We start from the raw sequence: 17,983 nt of genomic DNA on the forward strand, positions 1-17,983 counted from the left end.
CCAGCGTCGGCTGTGTGCTCTGGTCGCGACTCTGATCAGGACTCTGGAGGATGAGTATTGTTGTAGAAGGTAAAGAAGCAGCCTTGCGCATATTTAATAATGTATGTTAATTGTAATTTAATTTGTTCAAAAGAAATGCACCAATAATAATTTTTATAATATAAAGCAACTCTTTTAAAGAAAAGCATTCATTTCAATTTAAAAAAATTTCCAATGCATTATCGTTGCATCCAAAAATAAAAAAAAAATATATATACCAGCATTGCACGAGGCTGTGTCGAAAAATGAGTAATTAAGAGCGGATATAATTGCAGTTTTATTGAGGTAAGAATTTTTGCTTTTTTTTATTCAGAATACAGGGCCGAAGGTCAGCGCTGCTGTCCTCATAAAATTTATCAGGTTACAGAACCTTTTTTATTAATTATGGTGCTTAGGAATTTTTCTGTTTCGAAGTTGACATTAAATGAGAAAAGAATTTTGTGGGAATATTAAGTGTGAATGCATTCTTTGTACAGAGACTATAAAATCGGAGCCAATTTAGTTCAGAGGTTACAATATTTAAAAATTCATTTAATTTAATAATTATATTGGGAGGTTACACTTGGCTCACACATTTTCATTATCATTCTTTGTGGGGAGGTTACATCGTGTGCGTGTTTTAGGAGAGAGAAAACCTGAACATCTTTAAGTATAAAACGCTGAATGTTTGTTTAAAAAAATACCCTACGACGAATCGTGTAAATGGTCGACCATTGCCATATTTCTCTCTGACAAAAGGTACTACTCGTATAATTGTGAATCTGACTCATTCTACATCATGGCGATAGGTCGCAATTATGACAGAGAGGGCATCCAAATAAATATCTATGCTTGTCGCTTCTTATCACTGTGTATGTGGATGGATATAGCAGAACTCTCCAAGGAAAAAAAAATGGGGCCAATATATATTGATACTACTAATCGATCGGACATGGCACTAAATTTCACGACCATTATTCACACATACTAGAGCATCATTTTTCTCAGTTATCATTCCTGCTAACGTTCTTTGGACCTAGGCCCCTTTCATTTATTATTACTCTCTTCATATAATTTAATGAGATGCACTTTGTCTTGCTTTCTATGTCCGACTACCTTCTCTCAGCAACATCACGTATCTGCTAATAAAATCTTCACACCTCCTGAAACTCCTGCCCCACCTGCTCTGAACACTCCAGTTCTATCATGTAACAGCGTGAGTGTCCTCGAGCACCCCAGTCCGTTGACTCATCTGCAACAAAAAATTTTACCTTCTCTACGTCTCCGCACACTCCACATCCTTTCCCAAGAAAATTTAATCTCCTTTTTCCCACAGACAGTGAAATTATTCATGAAATCTGCTACTTCTATCCTATCAATGGCAGCCTACATCGTCCTAACATCGCACATGAAGGATGCAACCCATCTTCTTGCTGTTTAATTATTATGTTCATCTTCCGACGTCCGCGTCTCATCGACTAAATATTTCTCACGCTCACGTAGCACACGTTTTATGTGTACTATTCTTTCAGTTAACAGATTGTTAGCCTTTAGTTACGACACGCCTTCGCCAAGACAAGAGCCACCAATTGTAGAACTATGCACATCGTCATACCAACAAAAAATTTGGTATTACTGGTTTACAGTGTAAATATTTGCGGTGGAGAGCAACAGCTGGTCAGCTCTCCGCCCAAGGGAAAATGAAAGTAATTGGTAAATAAAAAAAGAATAGCAGAATGCATTGCACCTATAAGTTCTACGTGAGATGCACGCGAAGTAGCACCAGAACATGCAATAATGAAACGGAATTTCATACATGGCTACGTAAAACCACTACATTTGTAATCTGGTAATAAATCACTCCTGACGACAGTCTTGGAGGAAACCGCCGAGACTCACTCAAATCTGACGCAGCAGGAACCTCTAATGTCTCTGTATGCCCATCTTTCCACAGACGGTTGTGTGACCCCGGCTGTTCAGTACAGAATTTCACATTAAACAGCACTGGGGACCTCTCCTTCTAAGAGAGTGACATGATCTACATAATGAAACTTCTTGAAAAGATCACAAAAAATTAATAGCTGGTGATATTTTATTATTTAATACTTGTACTACACTCAGGCTCATAAATTAAGGATATCTCATAAATTAAGGATATCATAAATTAAGGATATCATAAATTAAGGATAATTAAGGAAACACGTGGCACTACACAAAACTGGCGCTAATAGCATAGGCACATAGGAAACACACACGACACACATCTGTACGTCCACGGTATTGGAGATAAGTTGAGAAAACCGTCCAGAAACAAATGTGCTACTAAACGCCACTGTTTCCTGCGCATGTACTCCGACGCCAATATGGGATATGATCACCGTGCACACTTATACAGGCCGCACAACGTGCTGGCATACTCTGAATAAGGTGGTCGAGCAGCTGCAGGGGTATAGCCTCCCATTCTTGCACCAGTGCCTGTCGGAGCTCCTAAAGTGTCGTAGGGGTTTGAAGACGTGCAGCGATTCGTCGACCGAGAGCATCCGAGACGTGCTCGATAGGGTTTAGGTCTGGAGAGCAGGCAGGCCGCTCTATTCGCCTGATATCTTCTGTTTCAAGGTACTCCACCACGATGGCAGCTCGGTGGGGCCGTGCGTTATCATCCATCAAGAGGAAGGTGGGACCCACTGCAGCCCTGAAAAGGCGGACATACTGGTGCAAAATGACGTCCCGATACAGCTGACCTGTTATAGTTCCTCTGTCAAAGACCTACAGGGGTGTACGTGCACCAATCATAATCCCACCCCACACCATCAAACCACAACCTCCGTACAGGTCCCTTTCAAGGACCTTAAGGGGTTGGTATCTGACTCCTGGTTCACGACAGATGAAAACCCGGCGAGAATCACTGTTCAGACTATACCTGGACTCGTCCATGAACATAACCTGGGACCACTGTTCCAATGACCATGTTCTTTGTTCTTGAGACCGCGTTTTACGGGCTCTCCTGTGATCAGGGGTCAGTGGAAAGCATCTTGCAGGTCTCTGGGCGAATAAACCATGTTTTTCAGCCGTTCAGATGGCTCAAATGGCTCTGAGGACTGTGGGACTTAACTTCTGAAATAATCAGTCCTCAAGAACTTAGAACTACTTAAACCTAAGTAACCTAAGGAGATCATACACATCCATGCCCGAGGCAGGATTCGAACCTGCCACCGTAGCGGTCGCGCGGTTCCAGACTGTAGCGCCTAGCACCGCTCGGCCCCCCGGGCCGGCTGTTCAGTCGTCTGTAGACTGTGCGTCTCGAGACAACTGTTCCAGTGGCTGCGGTAAAGTTCCGAGCAAGGCTACCTGCAGTACTCAGTGGCCGTCTGCGGGCACTGATGGTGAGATATCGGTCTTCTTGTGGCGTTGTACACTGTGAACTTCCCGTACTGTAGCGCCTGGACACGTTTCCTGTCTGCTGAAATCGTTGCCATAATCTTGAGATGACACTTTGTGGCACACAGAGGGCCCGTGCTACAACCTGCTGTGTTTGACCAGCCTCCAGTCACTGTAGTATTCTACCCCTCATAACATCATCAATATGTGGTTTTTGAGCCATTTTCAACACACAGTCATCATTAGCACGTCTGAAAACGTCTGCACACTGCTGCACCGTACTCTGACATGCACCAACACACCTCTGCGTATGTGGACTGCTGTCAGCGCCACTGTGCGACGACGGCAGGTCAGATACGTCGCATGGTCATTCCCAGAGGTGATTTAAACCCGCAAAACACCCACCAGAGCTTTGTTTCACCATGTATCAGCATTATCCTTGATTTATGAGCATGAGTGTATTTGATGTGTGAATGTGTAAATAGCATTCTCAGTCGAACAACCCATCTGGAATGCAGACTGTGATATGTAGTAATTAACATTTGTACGGTGCACCGTGGCTTCTCCCTATCTGGCCGGGGCTACAGCCGGCCGGAGACTCACGTTGGCGACGTAGGTGACGGCGCCGGAGACGAGCGCGTGCGGCCGGTGGCGCCAGCGCGTGGTGAGCGCCGAGGGCACGCCCACCAGCAGCTGCGCCGGCTCGCGGATGCTCAGGTCGGACGGCGGCTGCGGCGCCGGCCGCGCCTTGCGGGGGCGGCCCAGCGTGCCGCACGGCAGCGCGGGGGCGGAGGCGGAGGCGGCCGACGCCGGCAGCTTCTCGCGGATCTCGTCCTTCAGCTGCTGGATGTTGCTCTTCTGCGGACAGAAGCGGGGGCGGCGTTAGCGGCCACGCGACCAGGTCACTTAATCGACAAGTAGGTGCGTTACCAGTAAGTATACAAGGGAAAAAACGACCGGTTAACAACGGTAGCAGTATTTGATAACCGGTATTTTTCGGTATTTGTTTGGTCTCAATTATAACAGGTGTTTTTATTTTCTTAGTAAAACTGAAGTGATATCAGGTGTTCCCCAGAGAAGCATCCTGGGACCTCTGCTGTTCCTGATCTATATAAATGACCTGGGTGACAATCTGAGCAGTTCGCTTAGGTTGTTCGCAGATGATGCTGTAATTTACCGTTTAGTAAGGTCATCCGAAGACCAGTGTCAGTTGCAAAGTGACTTAGAAAAGATTGCTGCATGGTGTGGCAGGTGGCAGTTGGCAGTAGGCGCTAAATAACGAAAAGTGTGAGGTGATCCACACGAGTTCCAAAAGAAATCCGTTGGAATTCGATTACTCGATAAATAGTACAATTCTCAAGGCTGTCAATTCAACTAAGTACCTGGGTGTTAAAATTACGAACAACTTCAATTGGAAAGACCACATAGATAATATTGTGGGGAAGGCGAACCAAAGGTTGCGTTTCATTGGCAGGACATTTAGAAGATGCACCAAGTCCACTAAAGAGACAGCTTCCACTACACTCGTTCGTCCTCTGTTAGAATATTGCTGCGCGGTGTGGGATCCTTACCAGGTGGGGTTGACGGAGGACGTCGAAATGGTGCAAAAAAGGGCAGCTCGTTTTGTATTATCACGTCATAGGGAGAGAGTGTGGCAGATATGATACGCGAGTTTAGATGGAAGTCATTAAATCAAAGACGTTTTTCGTCGTGGCGACATCTATTTACGAAATTTCAGTCACCAACTTTCTCTTCCGAATGCGAAAATATTTTGTTGTGCCCAACCTACATAGGTAGGAACGATCATCAAAATAAAATAAGAGAAATCAGAGCTCGCACAGAAAGGTTTAGGTGTTCGTTTTTCCCGCGCGCTGTTCGGGAGTGGAATGGTAGGGAGACAGTATGATTGTAGTTCGATGAACCCTCTGCCAAGCACTTAAATGTGAATTGCAGAGTAATCATGTAGATGTAGTAATAACTACGGTAATGGCATTTAGTCGAATTAAATCGGGTGATGCTGAGAGAATTAGATTAGGAAATGAGACACTTAAAGTAGTAAACGAGTTTTGCTATTTGGGGATCAAAATAACTGATGATGGTCGAAGTAGAGAGGATATAAAATGTAGACTGGCAATGGCAAGGAAAGCGTTTCTGAAGAAGAGAAATTTGTTAACATCGAGTATAGATTTAAGTGTCAGGAAGTCGTTTCTGAAAGTATTTGTGTGGAGTGTAGCCCGTATTCCCGTTTCGTAGACCGCCGTCGGCTGTTTAGCATTCATAACCGCACCCCTACTAGCACTTTTTCATCCGGTTGAAACCGACGTCCACGCGTTTCTTTGTTCTGGTTGCCAAAAATCTGAAAATCACACGGTGGAAGGTACGTGCACTACGGAAGATGTTGCAGTGTTCTTAACCAAATCGCCGAAGCGTATTTTCCATCCATTTGATGAGGGGAGGGGGGTGGGGGTGGAGGGGCGGCAGGAGAAGGGGTGTTATCGTGCAACAGTATGATTCCTGCGCTCGTCGTGTTCCTCGAGGGTGGGACCACAATCAATACGCAGCGCTCTGAAGGCACTTTGCAGACACTCCGATGCTCGGGAATGCTGTTGTACGGAATCATCCTGTTGCATGGTAACGCCCACCCCCACATTACCAATCGGACGATGGCTACGCTTCATCGATTTAGTTGGGAAACACTACAGCATTCTTCGTAAGGCCCACTTCTTCCATCGTGTGATTCTCTCATCCTTGGTGACCAGAAAAAAGACATTCGTGGACGTCCGTTTCAGTCAAACGAGGAAGTGGAAGAGCGGGCGTGGTTATGAATCCGTCAGCGGCCGACCGCGTTCTACGAAACAGGAATTAATGGTCTCGTCTTCCAGTGTGATAAACACCTTAATGCTTGTGGTGATAACTTTGGAACGGAACCATTGCATGGCCCCGTTGTGGCGGATGTTTGTTTTCATTTGACTGCCCCTTAAATGAAACATGTGACAAATGGAGCGTAATGAAAATCAACTCTCATTTCAAGGCTAGAAAAATAAAAATCCGAAAAACTGCAGGGGTATAAGTAATGTACTACAGCTTACAAATGAGATGAAAATTAAAAAAAAAAATGAAAGACTCCTAAACATGTTAAGATATACTGCCTGATAAAAAATGTGATGCATGTAGAAGACATGGTCTGACATCAGCGGAATTCGTACACATACACATCATTGGTGGGTATCTAAATGAAAAGAATACCACGTACAACAGCCGGCAGAGTGCATGAGCGTTGTTCAAGTTTAGTGCTTCAAATGGCTCTGAGCACTATGGGACTTAACATCTGAGGTCATCAGTCCCCTAGAACTTAGAATTACTTAAACCTAACTAACCTAACGACATCACACACATCCATGCCCGAGGCAGGATTCGAACCTGCGACCGTAGCGGTCGCGCGGTTCCAGACTGAAGCGCCTAGAACCGCTCGGCCACATCGGCAAGCGAGTTTAGTGCTGTTACTAGGTCTGGTAGCGTATATAAGGGGCGTGAAATGCGTCAGATTTTGAATGATCACACTGAAGGACTAGAAGATACCGCATATTAGAGTGAGACAGAGTTACCAATGACTGATTGGGGTTTAAAGGGGCCTCATTGTGGATCCGTTTGTCTGGCTGGTCGAATCGTCCAGTTGTAATAACACATTTTATTACGAAAATAACTGTGTCAGATATTGTGCTGTGTATAGCATCCAAAGACGTTTCTTCTTGCATAAGGAAAGCGAACATTATCATTGCATTGTCTCTGATTTTTATTATGTCTGTTGTTCAACGTAATGTTAATGACTCCGATTTTGTTCTTACTCTGATAAAGAAGGAGGGAACTTATAATTGTGAAAATTACGTTTAACAACTCGGTAGTATGAGGAAAAGTTGTATTCAAGGAAGAAATAAACGAATGCTCGTCTTCCACCTTGTATGTTGAGAGCGCTCTTAGAATAACTTCACACGAGTCTTTGCTTCTGCCCCCTGTGATAAACGTGTAATTTTCCCAGTCAGTGGATGCGAAATGAAAGTCTCCACCTATAACTAATGGATAATTTGGATACAACTTTTCCTCATACTTCCGAGTTGTTAAACGTAATTTTCACAATTATAAGTTCCCTCCGTCTTTATCAGAGTAAGAACAAAATCGGAGTCATTAGGTGAGTCTCGATCGTAAATATTACTCTTTTTAGTCAGTCTAAATGTTATTGAAAGTTTCAGCTACGCTGCGTCGTTGTGGAGTTGAAGAGTCGTTGTGGAGATTGGCGAACGAACCTGTAAATAAACAAGGTGACTTTCAACTGACTCAAGAACACGCAACAAGAAAGCTGCCACAGCTCTTTAGTAACACATTACCACGCGACAAAACATACATAAGGTGTATTTAGTTTCAGTGGACATTTCAATTCACCGCTCGAAAACCAAAAATACATACTAATCTTGTCTATAAAACCATAAAATACAATAAAAGTAACAATACACAGTATTCAGATCTTATACCCTTCGCATCTGCGCCTGCCATCCGAGAATAAACAGTGGGCTCTCTGCAACAGTCTACGTCAGTCCACACCATTGGTCGGAGACTGGCAGCCATGCGCAGACTGCCGTTAACACGAGACAGACGACTGCTTTTGAAGTGTTCTCGAGATCGGTGAGCATGAACTGCTGTGTTCAGTGAAGAATCGCAGTTCTGCACTATACCGAATGACCATCGTTGGCAAATATGGTGGCGAACTGGAGTAGATCCCATTCTGCCGATGTTTTCGAGAGGCACAGCGGTTTTACTCCTGATGTCATGGTGTGAGGAGCTGTTGAGTATGGCTTCACGTCACGGCTGATAGTTGTTGACGGAACTCATACGACACACAAGACGTCATGGACATTCCGCGTCTTCACGTGTTATATCTCTGGTGAGATCGATACTGGCTCGTCTAATCAGACAAGGATTGACCATTGTATTAGGATGTTTTTATAGACCACCAGTATCCGCAACAAACGTCGCAGAACGTTTGAGGGAAAGTCTTGAATATGAGGAAGTAAATATCAAAATTATCCATTAGTTATAGGTGGAGACTTTCATTTGGCATCCACTGACTGGGAAAATTACACGTTTATCACAGGGGGCAGAAGCAAAGACTCGTGTGAAGTTATTCTAAGAGCGCTCTCAACATACAACCTTGAGCAACTGTTTAGAAAACCAACTCGAGATGGGAACATATTAAATACCTTGGCGACAAACAGACCTGATCTTTTTGAGGAAGTTAATCTAGAAGAAGGTATTAGCGATCATAATGTCGTTGTGGCTTCTATGTCAGTGGAAGTCGCAAAAAAACCAAAGAAACAGAGTAGAGTTTTCATGTTTTGGAAATCAAATAAAACTGCCATTAATCAATAAGTTCATAGTCAGCTCCAAGCATTCACCGCGGGACATAAAGATATTGAGTATCTATGGTCGGAATTTAAAGGTATCGTCCACCGCGTGCTAGAGAAGTGTGTGCCTAGCAATAATATAGGGGAGAGAAAGGATCCACCTTGCTACAACAAAGATATTAGGAAGTCGCTGAGAAAGCAGAGAATTTTGCACAGTCGTTTTAAAAGTAGTCACTGACCCGCTGACAAACAGAAATTATGCGAAATGAAAGCAGGTGTCAAAAGGTCAATGAGAGATTCTTTTAACGAACTTGAAAGCAATATTTTGTCTGCAGATTCTAAAAACAACGCCAAAAAATTTTGGTCGTACGTAAAATCTATGAACGCTACTAATAATTCAATACCTTCTTTTCCTGACACTGCGTGTAATGTAACGGATGATGATAAACAAAAAGCAGAAATTCTAAACCTAGCTTTCAAAATTCATTTACGGTAGAGGACTGCAACACTATTCCCCCTTTCAATTATCGAACAAACGCAAGGATGGCGGACATAAGGTTTAGTGTATCTGGGATTGTAAAATAGTTAAGATCCTTAGGCGCCAGTAAGGCATGTGGCCTATACGGTATCCCAGTAAGATTATATGTTGATTATGCTACAAATATAGCACCATTCTTATCCGTCATCTATCAGAGATCATTGGGACAGCGGAAAGTTCGATGGGACTGGAAGAAGGCCCAGATCATAGCAATCTATAAAAAGGGTAGAAATCGGATGCATATAATTACCGGCCAATTTCACTGACATCGATTTGTTGTAGAATCATAGAACGTATTCTGTGTTAAGACATAATGACCTTTCTAGACTCTGAGAAGCACATCTGCAGAAACCAGCATGGTTTTAGGAAACAGCGGTCATGCGGGACACAGCTGGCCCTCTTTGTGCATGATATACTACAGGCTCTAGGTACCGGCTCCCATGATGATGCCATATTTCTCGACTTTTGAAAGGCGTGCGACTCAGTTCCGCACTGTCGCTTGCTCCAAAAACTGCGCGTTTACGGTCTATCCGATGACATATGCGGTTGGATAAAAAGTTTTCTAACAGACAGAGAGTAATATGTCGTCCTGAATGGGGCGACTTTAACAGAAACAAGCGTAACATCATATGTGCCCCAGGGCAGCGTAATAGGTCCGCTGCTTTTTACGATTTACATAAACGATCTGGTTGATGGTATTGACAACGGCAAGAGGCTGTTTGCCGATGATGCTGTAGTCTACAGGAAAGTAGTATCACACGAAAATTGTCAACATATCAATGAGGATTTACAGAAAATAATGTAATGATTGGCAGTTATCTCTCAATATTAGTAAGTGTAGCCTACTGCGTATAACAAGGCGAAAATCCCCATTAATGTACGAGTACAAAATAAATACCCAGTCATTGGAAGCAGTAACATCCGTCAAGTACCTGAGTGTGACTATTCGAAATAATCTCAAATGGAATGATCAGATTACACAAGTAACTGGCAAGGCGAATTCTAGATTGCGGTTTATTGGTAGAATCCTGAAGCGATGCAGTCCTTCAACAAAGGAAATTGCTTACAGTACTTTAGTTCGTCCAGTCTTATTGTTCGTCTGTATGGGACCCTTATCAGTTGGGTCTGATTCAAGAGATTGAGAAGGTCCAAAGAAGGGCGGCAAGATTCGTGACTGGTACATTTAGCCATCGCGAGAGCGTTACAAATGTCATAGAAAGTTTTAAGAGGGACACACCTGCAGATAGACGACGCGCTAAGCGAAAGGGGCTGCTCACTAAATTCCGAAATCCTATCTTCGCCGAGGATGTGGAGCATATATTATTCACACCAACTTTCAAATCGCGCAATGATCACCATTCAAAGATAAGGGAAATTAGAGCTCGTACTGAGGCGTTCAGACAGTCGTTTTTCCCTAGCGCGATCCGCGAGTGGAACAGAGGGAGGGGGGGGGGGATATGGCTTTGGCGCGAATTGTACCCTCCGCCACACACCGCTTGGTGGCTAGAGGAGTATATATGCAGATGTAGATGTAGACAATATCACGCTCATTTTCCGACATGACAATGCTCGTTCACACACGTATCTCTATGAACTATCTGCGTGATGTTGTGCTACTCCCGTGGCCAGCGAGATCTCCATGTCCGCCCCCGATAGAACACGTATGCGACCAGCTCGGTCGTCAACTCCGTCCTAGTGCTAATACAGAGGATATGAGGCACCAGATACAGCAGTTGTGGTCCAGCTTGTGTCAGGCTTTATGACACACTTACCAACCGAAGCAGTGGAGGCATCCACGCCAGAAAAGCTGCAGTTTCGTACTGATAAGTGAGCTATTATTGCAAAGTTGACTTAACTGTACAGGATGAGCGTACGAGCTGGCGGTGGGCGTTATGGAATAATAGGATTATTTTTAGAGAAAGGCCATTTATTGGCTAAAGCATGTTGAAAGGGGCTACATAGGCCTAGGGAGGTGAGGGTGAGCGAGAGCTTAGAGTTTGGCGAAACACTGTTCGCGAAGCTACCGAAAGTGGTTGTCTGCCAAAGCTAAGTCCACAGTGCCGCAGCACCGGGAGAAGCGGGAGATGTTCAATGCTACAGGGCGCGCATCCGACTCGCGGGTGAGCAAGAATACAAGAGAGCGAGCCCGGCGAAGGGCGGCCGGGTATATTCGACGCACCACGCGGCTTCCTCCGCCCTGATTGGTCAGGACCGAGCAAACCGTGCGGGCGGTATGGAACTTTCCAGAGCGTTGCCTGTTAAACGACGTCTGGGGCGGCGTTACCTCGTCAGCAAAGGAGAGAGGCGCGTGTCCAAGGTGCCGTTCCTCGGTGCTGACTTCCTGTTACTAGACCGTGGGACGAAATAATTTACAGGCAGCTAACACTGCCGGCCGTGCCTTGGCCGCAATGGAAAACTGAAGTTACCGTTTTAAAGTTCATATAATAAAGTAAAATCTCCTACTGTCTGGCTCATCGTACTGATAAGTGAGCTGTTATTGCAAAGTTGACTTAACTGTACAGGATGAGCGTATGAGCAGGCGGTGGGCGTTATGGAATAATAGGGTAATTTTTAGAGAAAGGACATTTATTGGCTAAAGCATGTTGAAAGGGGCTACTTTGTCACCACTATAATAACCTCTCATTTGTGAAATATCATTTCGTTTTCTCCTCGCCTAGTCGGTGCGTCACATTTTTCGTCAGGCTGTTAGTTTTGAGGGTTTTCCAAAAAGGCCTCTTCTGTAGCGACAGTAAAGCACGTAACCTCAAAAAGACGGAAATTCAAACTTGCAGACACACCAAGCTACCACGAAGTTCGAAAGAGCGAATGGTCGTATTGACGGGGAGAAGATATGTGGAGATGTGGAGGAGTGTCACGGTGCACGAAGAAAAGCTACGTAGGTGATGAAACAATGTGCTGGTGGTGTATGGGAGTGTGTGCGAGCGCCTCAGCGCCGCGTGCTATTGCAGCCCAGCCCCTTGAGCCCGAGGGCTGGCTGCATTATTTTCCGGCCGGCAGCTGGCGGCGCCGGGGCGGCGGAGAGCCGGGGGCGGGCTGTGCAGCGGACCGGCGCTGAGCCTGTTACGTCGCGAGCGACCGAGCGCGATTGCGCACGTGACGTCACGGCGGCAGTGCCTGTGAGGCCGCCGAAGGCCCTCCACCTGCGCACGGAGCTACGGCTACGGCCGCTGCCGGGGCGCTGTTAATCCGCCCTGCGAGCGCTCCTAGCGCACTTCTCACCGCGCCACGCGGACAGTGCCTTTGGCGCTGCTCAGTAAAATACAGGTGACAATTACACTGGCGAACTGAAAACGCTTTTCACCTAATTTTGGATTACTTGATTCAGAGGTGCAACAACGTCTTTCCCTCAGAAACCTTACATTCCTGATATACAAAGTAAAAACAAAATCGTGGTCTCCCTCTACGATTTTTACCCTCCACGCTGCCCTCCAATGCTAAATTTGTGATCCCCTGATGCCTCAGAACATGTCCTACCAACCGGTCCCTTCTTCTTGTCAAGTTGTGCCACAAACTCCTCCCCAATTCTATTCAATACCTCCTCATTAGTTATGTGATCTACCCATCTAATCTTCAGCATACTTCTGTAGCACCACATTTCGAAAGCTTCTATTCTCTTCTCGTCTAAACTATTTATCGTCCATGTTTCACTTCCATACATGGCTACACTCCATACAAATACTTTCAGAAACGACTTCCTGACACTTAAATCTATATTCGATGTTAACAAATTTCTCTTCTTCAGAAACGCTTTCCTTCCCATTGCCAGTCTATATTTTACATCTTCTCTACTTCGACCAACATCAGTTATTTTGCTCCCCAAATAGCAAAACTCCTTTACTACTTTAAGTGTCTCATCTCCTAATCTAATTCCCTCAGCATCACCCGACTTAATTCGACTACATTCCATTATCCTCGTTTTGCTTTTGTTGATGTTCATCTTATATCCTCCATTCAAGACACTGTTCATTCCGTTCAACTGCTCTTCCAAGTCCTTTGCTGTCTCTGACAGAATTACAATGTCATCGGCGAACCTCAAAGTTTTTATTTCTTCTCCATGGATACCTACAAAAAAAAATTTCTTTTGTTTCCTTGCTTGCTCAATATACAGATGGAATAACATCGGGGAGAGGCTACAACCCTGTCTCACTCCCTTCTCAACCGCTGCTTCCCTTTCATGTCCCTCGACTCTTATAACAGCCATCTGGTTTCTGTACAAATTGCCTTTCGCTCCCTGTATTTTACCCCTGCCACCTTTAGAATAGGAAAGAGAATATTCCAGTCAACATTGTCAAGTAAAACTAAATTATCCTACACAAATTATGAAAATTACTCGAACACTATGATATTATTCTTCTAAACACGCCGCTCTTTTTCTTAAATCCAGAATCGACTGCGACTGCGACCTTTGGATCTATTCCGAATATATTGCTTCGGGTAGAGCATACCAAAGACAGATTCATTGGCAGAACACTTAGAAGGTGCACCAGCTCTATTAAAGAGACTGTTTACACCACGATTCTGGAGTATTGCTGTGCGGTGTGGGATCCGCGTCAGGTAGGACTGACGGATGACATCGAAAAAGTTCAAAGAAGGCTGGCTCGTTCTGTACTGTCGCGAAATAGAGGAGATATTTACAATGAAATGAACGTCCTTAGCTGCTTACAGGCGTTGACATACGTCAACGGGGACAGATGAAAATGTGTGCCCCGACTGGGACTCGAACCCGCGACCTCCTGCTTACATGGTAGACGCTCTATCCATCTGTGCCACCGAGGACACAGATGATAGCGCGACTGCAGGGATTTATCTTTGGCACGCCTCCCGCGAAACCCACATTCTCAACGTATTGTCCCGCACTACATTGGTAGCGCCCCCGCCCATTATACTCATTACTCGCGGCGCGTTGCCGATTCCCGTAAGAGTTCGGGCACTGTTTGTGCATTCGTACAGAAGAAGAAGATGGTCAAGTGGCCGGTGAGCCGGTGAGCCTTAACTATACATATGTCCGAAAGAACAGATACCATCGATGACCAAGCAGCTCGTTAGAATGAAATTACAATGAAATGAACATCCTTAGCTGCTTACAGGCGTTGACATACGTCAAAGGGGATAGATGAAAATGTGTGCCCCGATCGGGACTCGAACCCGTGCCACAGACATGATACGTGAACTGGAGTGGCAGTCATTAAAACAAAGGCGTTTTTCGTCGCGACGGGATCTTCTCATGAAATTTCAAGCACCAGTTTTCTCCTCCGATTTCGAAAACATTCTGTTGACTCCCACCTACATAGGGAGAAATGATCATCACGATAAAATAAGAGAAATCAGGTCTCGCACAGAAAAATTTAAGTGCTCTTTTTTACCGCGCGCCGTTCGAGAGTAGAACGAGAGAGACAGCTTGAAGGTGGTTCATTGAACCCTCTGCCAGGCACTTTATTGTGAATAGCAGAGTAATCATGCAGATGTAGAAACCTCTTCGTTAAGTACGAGAGCTATTCGCAAAGTAAGTACCGATCGGTCGCGAAATGGAAACCACCGTGAATATCCTATGAAGTTTTGCGCGGACACGTTGGGTAGTGTCTCTATTATGCCCATCGATCACGGCACTTCGCTCTTTTCAGTTCCGAGGGCACGGTGAGCACGTAAAATGCCTAGGAAGTTGTGTCTCCAGCCAAGTACCAGGGCCTGGTGAGAGATTTCGCCTTAAGTTATGCATCCCACATAACGTAACTGTCATACGTTTCCTTCTACAAGACATTTTGCAGCGGGAGTGAAGATGCTCCTGCAGCATTTCCGATGGGAAGTGTTCGATCACTCGCAGTTCATCTCGTAAACGGCTCTTTCTGAGTTTCATCTTTTCTCACATGAACCGCTGACTATGAAGACAACATTTTGGCACAGGCAACGAGCTGTTGACCAGCGTAGAGAATTGGCGGAAAACACAGGCGGCTGTCTTGTACGACGAGAGTATTGCAAACCTGGTACAATGCTACGACAAATGTCTAAGTCGGATCGGCGACTATGTAGATAAGTAGCTGGAGGTTGTAGCTAATGTTTCAAATAAAAGATTTTTTATTTTCACAGTGGTTTCCATTTCGAAGCCGATCAGAGTTTACTTTCCGAATACCCCTCATATAACCTAAAATTCCACCCAATAAAAGTTTTTCTGACGTGACATAGGAGACACTTGCAGCCACAATATAATTGCTTCAAATTCTCCGTCCCTTTCCGCATCCACCTTTTTACTTTACTTTATCTGCTTTCTTCATGTGGTTCAAATTTTCGTATCTGGTTTCTCTTTTAGAAATTGTCCCCAGCTTTACTAACTTTTGTGTATTGGAAGTCACAACCATCTCTTTCCAATTCGCAGTGACATAACAGGTTTTGAGGAGAATAACTTCCAGAATGTTACTTGTGGCCTACGTCTAGCGTCATTGTTTAGCAACCAAACTGTCCTAGGTTTCGGCTACGAACCTTGCCACAGCTTAAACTTTGAATAAAAATCATCATCAACGTCGTCCGAAGACTTGTGGCATAAGAAATCAGACTCATTCTGCCAACGGCCTTGTCAGTGAGGGCGAGGAGCGGACAGAGATTCAGGACACTCTTGCCCTTGGGGTGGGAAACCACACCTAAAAGGCGGAAGAATCCACAGTGATCAACGGCATGGGGCTGCAGAAGGCAATGGAAACCACTGCATTAAAGGCACAGAATGTATATCCACAGGATATGTGGCCTGTAATTGAAAGGTGTCATAATAACCTCTCAATTGGCAAAAGATTCCGAACTAGCGCCCCATTCGGGTCTCAGAGACGGGACTGCCGAGGGAGAGGTGACCATCAGAAAAAAATTGAATAAATAACGAACGGGTAACGTTCTGCGTGCCGGGAGGTGGAATGTCTGAAGTCTGAACGTAGTACGGAAGCTAGAAAACCGGAAAAGCGAAATGCTAAGGCGCAGTCTAGATGTAATGGAAGGGGGGGGGGGTGTCAAAGCGGGATAGGGAGGTACTAAAGAATGAGGAGATACGCTTGGAGTTCTTCGAGGCTATGGATCCTGCAATAATGTTCAGCTGAAGAGGAATAGACATCTCTTACAAGTGCAGTCACAGAAGGTGGAAAGAAAAACATAGGTACGAGGAAGTTACTGCGAGTGAACCAGGGGCAACATAAGAAATACTTCAGCTGATCAACGAAAGAAGGATGTACAAAAATGTTCTGAGAAATTCAGGAATACAGAATTACAAGTCACTTGGGAATGAAATAAATAAGAAGTGCGCGCAAGCTGAGGCGAAATGGCTGCATGGAAAATTTGAAGAAATCGAGAAAGGAATGACTTTCGTAAGGACAGACTCAGCATATGAAAAGGCAAAAAACTTTTGGTGAAATTAAAAAGCAAGAGGGATAGCATTAAAAGTGCAATGGGAAATCCACTGTTAAATGCAGAGTAGAGAAGGGAAAGGTGGAAAGAGTACATTGAATGCCACTGTGAGGGGGAGGACTTGTCTGATGACGTCACAGAACAAACAGGAGGCCACAGGGATGAAATATGGGATCAAATATTAGAAACAGAATTTTGAAGAGCTTTGGAAGACTTACATCAAATAAAGCAGAAGGGATCGACAACATTCCATCGGAACTTCTAAGATAATTGGGGGAAGTGGCAACAAACTGACTATTCACGTTGATGTGTAGGATGTATGAGACTATCGATATACCATTGGACTTTCGGCAAAACATCATCCACACAATTCCGAAGATGAAGATAGCAACAGCCGACAAGTGCGAGAATTACCTGCTATCAAGTTAACAGCTCGTGCATCAAAGTTGCTGACAAGAATAATATACAGAAGAATGGGAAAGAAAATTGAAGATCTCTTATATGACGATCTGTTTGCCGTAGGAACGATGAAGCATCTGACGTTGCAGTTGATAACAGAAGCAAAACTGAAGAAAAATCAAGATATGTTCATACGATTTATAAACCCGGAAAAAGCTTTCGATGATGTAAAATGGTGCAAGATGTTCGAAATTCTGAGAAAAATAGGTGTGAGCTATAGGGACAGACGGGTAATAAACAATACGTAAAAGAACCAATAGGGAACAATAAGACTGGAAGACCAATAACTAAGCACTCGGATTAAGGACAATGAAAGACGTGGTGTAGTCTTTCGCCTCTACTGCTCAGTGTACACATCGAAGAAGAAATGGCGGAAATAAAAAAAGAAATGTTCAAGGGTGCGATTAAAATACAGGGTGAAAGGACATCAATGATATGATTCGCTGATGAGATTGCTGTCCTCAGCGAAAGAGAAGAAGTATTACAGGTGCTGTTGAATCGAATAAGCAATCTAATGAGTATAGAACATGGATTGAGAGTAAATCGAAGACAGACACAAGTAATGGAAAGTAGCAGAAATAAAAACAGCGAGAAACGTAACGTCAAAATGGTGATCGCGATGTAGACGACGTTAAGGAACTCTGCTACCTAGGTAGCAAAGTAACTCATGGTATATGGAGCAAGGATGACATAAAAAGCAGACTAGTACTGGTAAAGAGGGCACTCCTGGGCAAGAGAAGTCTGCCAATTTCAAACACAGGCCTTAATTTGAGCAAGCAATTTCTGAGAATGT

The 17,983-nt window shown here is 44.5% G+C and overlaps 1 protein-coding gene across 1 annotated transcript in view; it reads right to left on the reverse strand.

Annotated features, from left to right (window-relative positions):
- Positions 1 to 17,983, reverse strand: part of LOC126095555 (ankyrin repeat and SAM domain-containing protein 1A-like) — a 193,448-nt gene that overhangs the window by 12,823 nt on the left and 162,642 nt on the right. Inside the window, exon 6 of the mRNA XM_049910333.1 lies at positions 4,000 to 4,254. Coding sequence (XP_049766290.1) covers positions 4,000 to 4,254 — 255 coding nt within the window. The remainder of the gene's footprint in view (positions 1 to 3,999; positions 4,255 to 17,983) is intronic.

The sequence above is a fragment of the Schistocerca cancellata genome, chromosome 8 (assembly GCF_023864275.1).
Source record: "Schistocerca cancellata isolate TAMUIC-IGC-003103 chromosome 8, iqSchCanc2.1, whole genome shotgun sequence".
In the NCBI taxonomy this organism is placed as follows: Eukaryota; Metazoa; Arthropoda; class Insecta; order Orthoptera; family Acrididae; genus Schistocerca; species Schistocerca cancellata.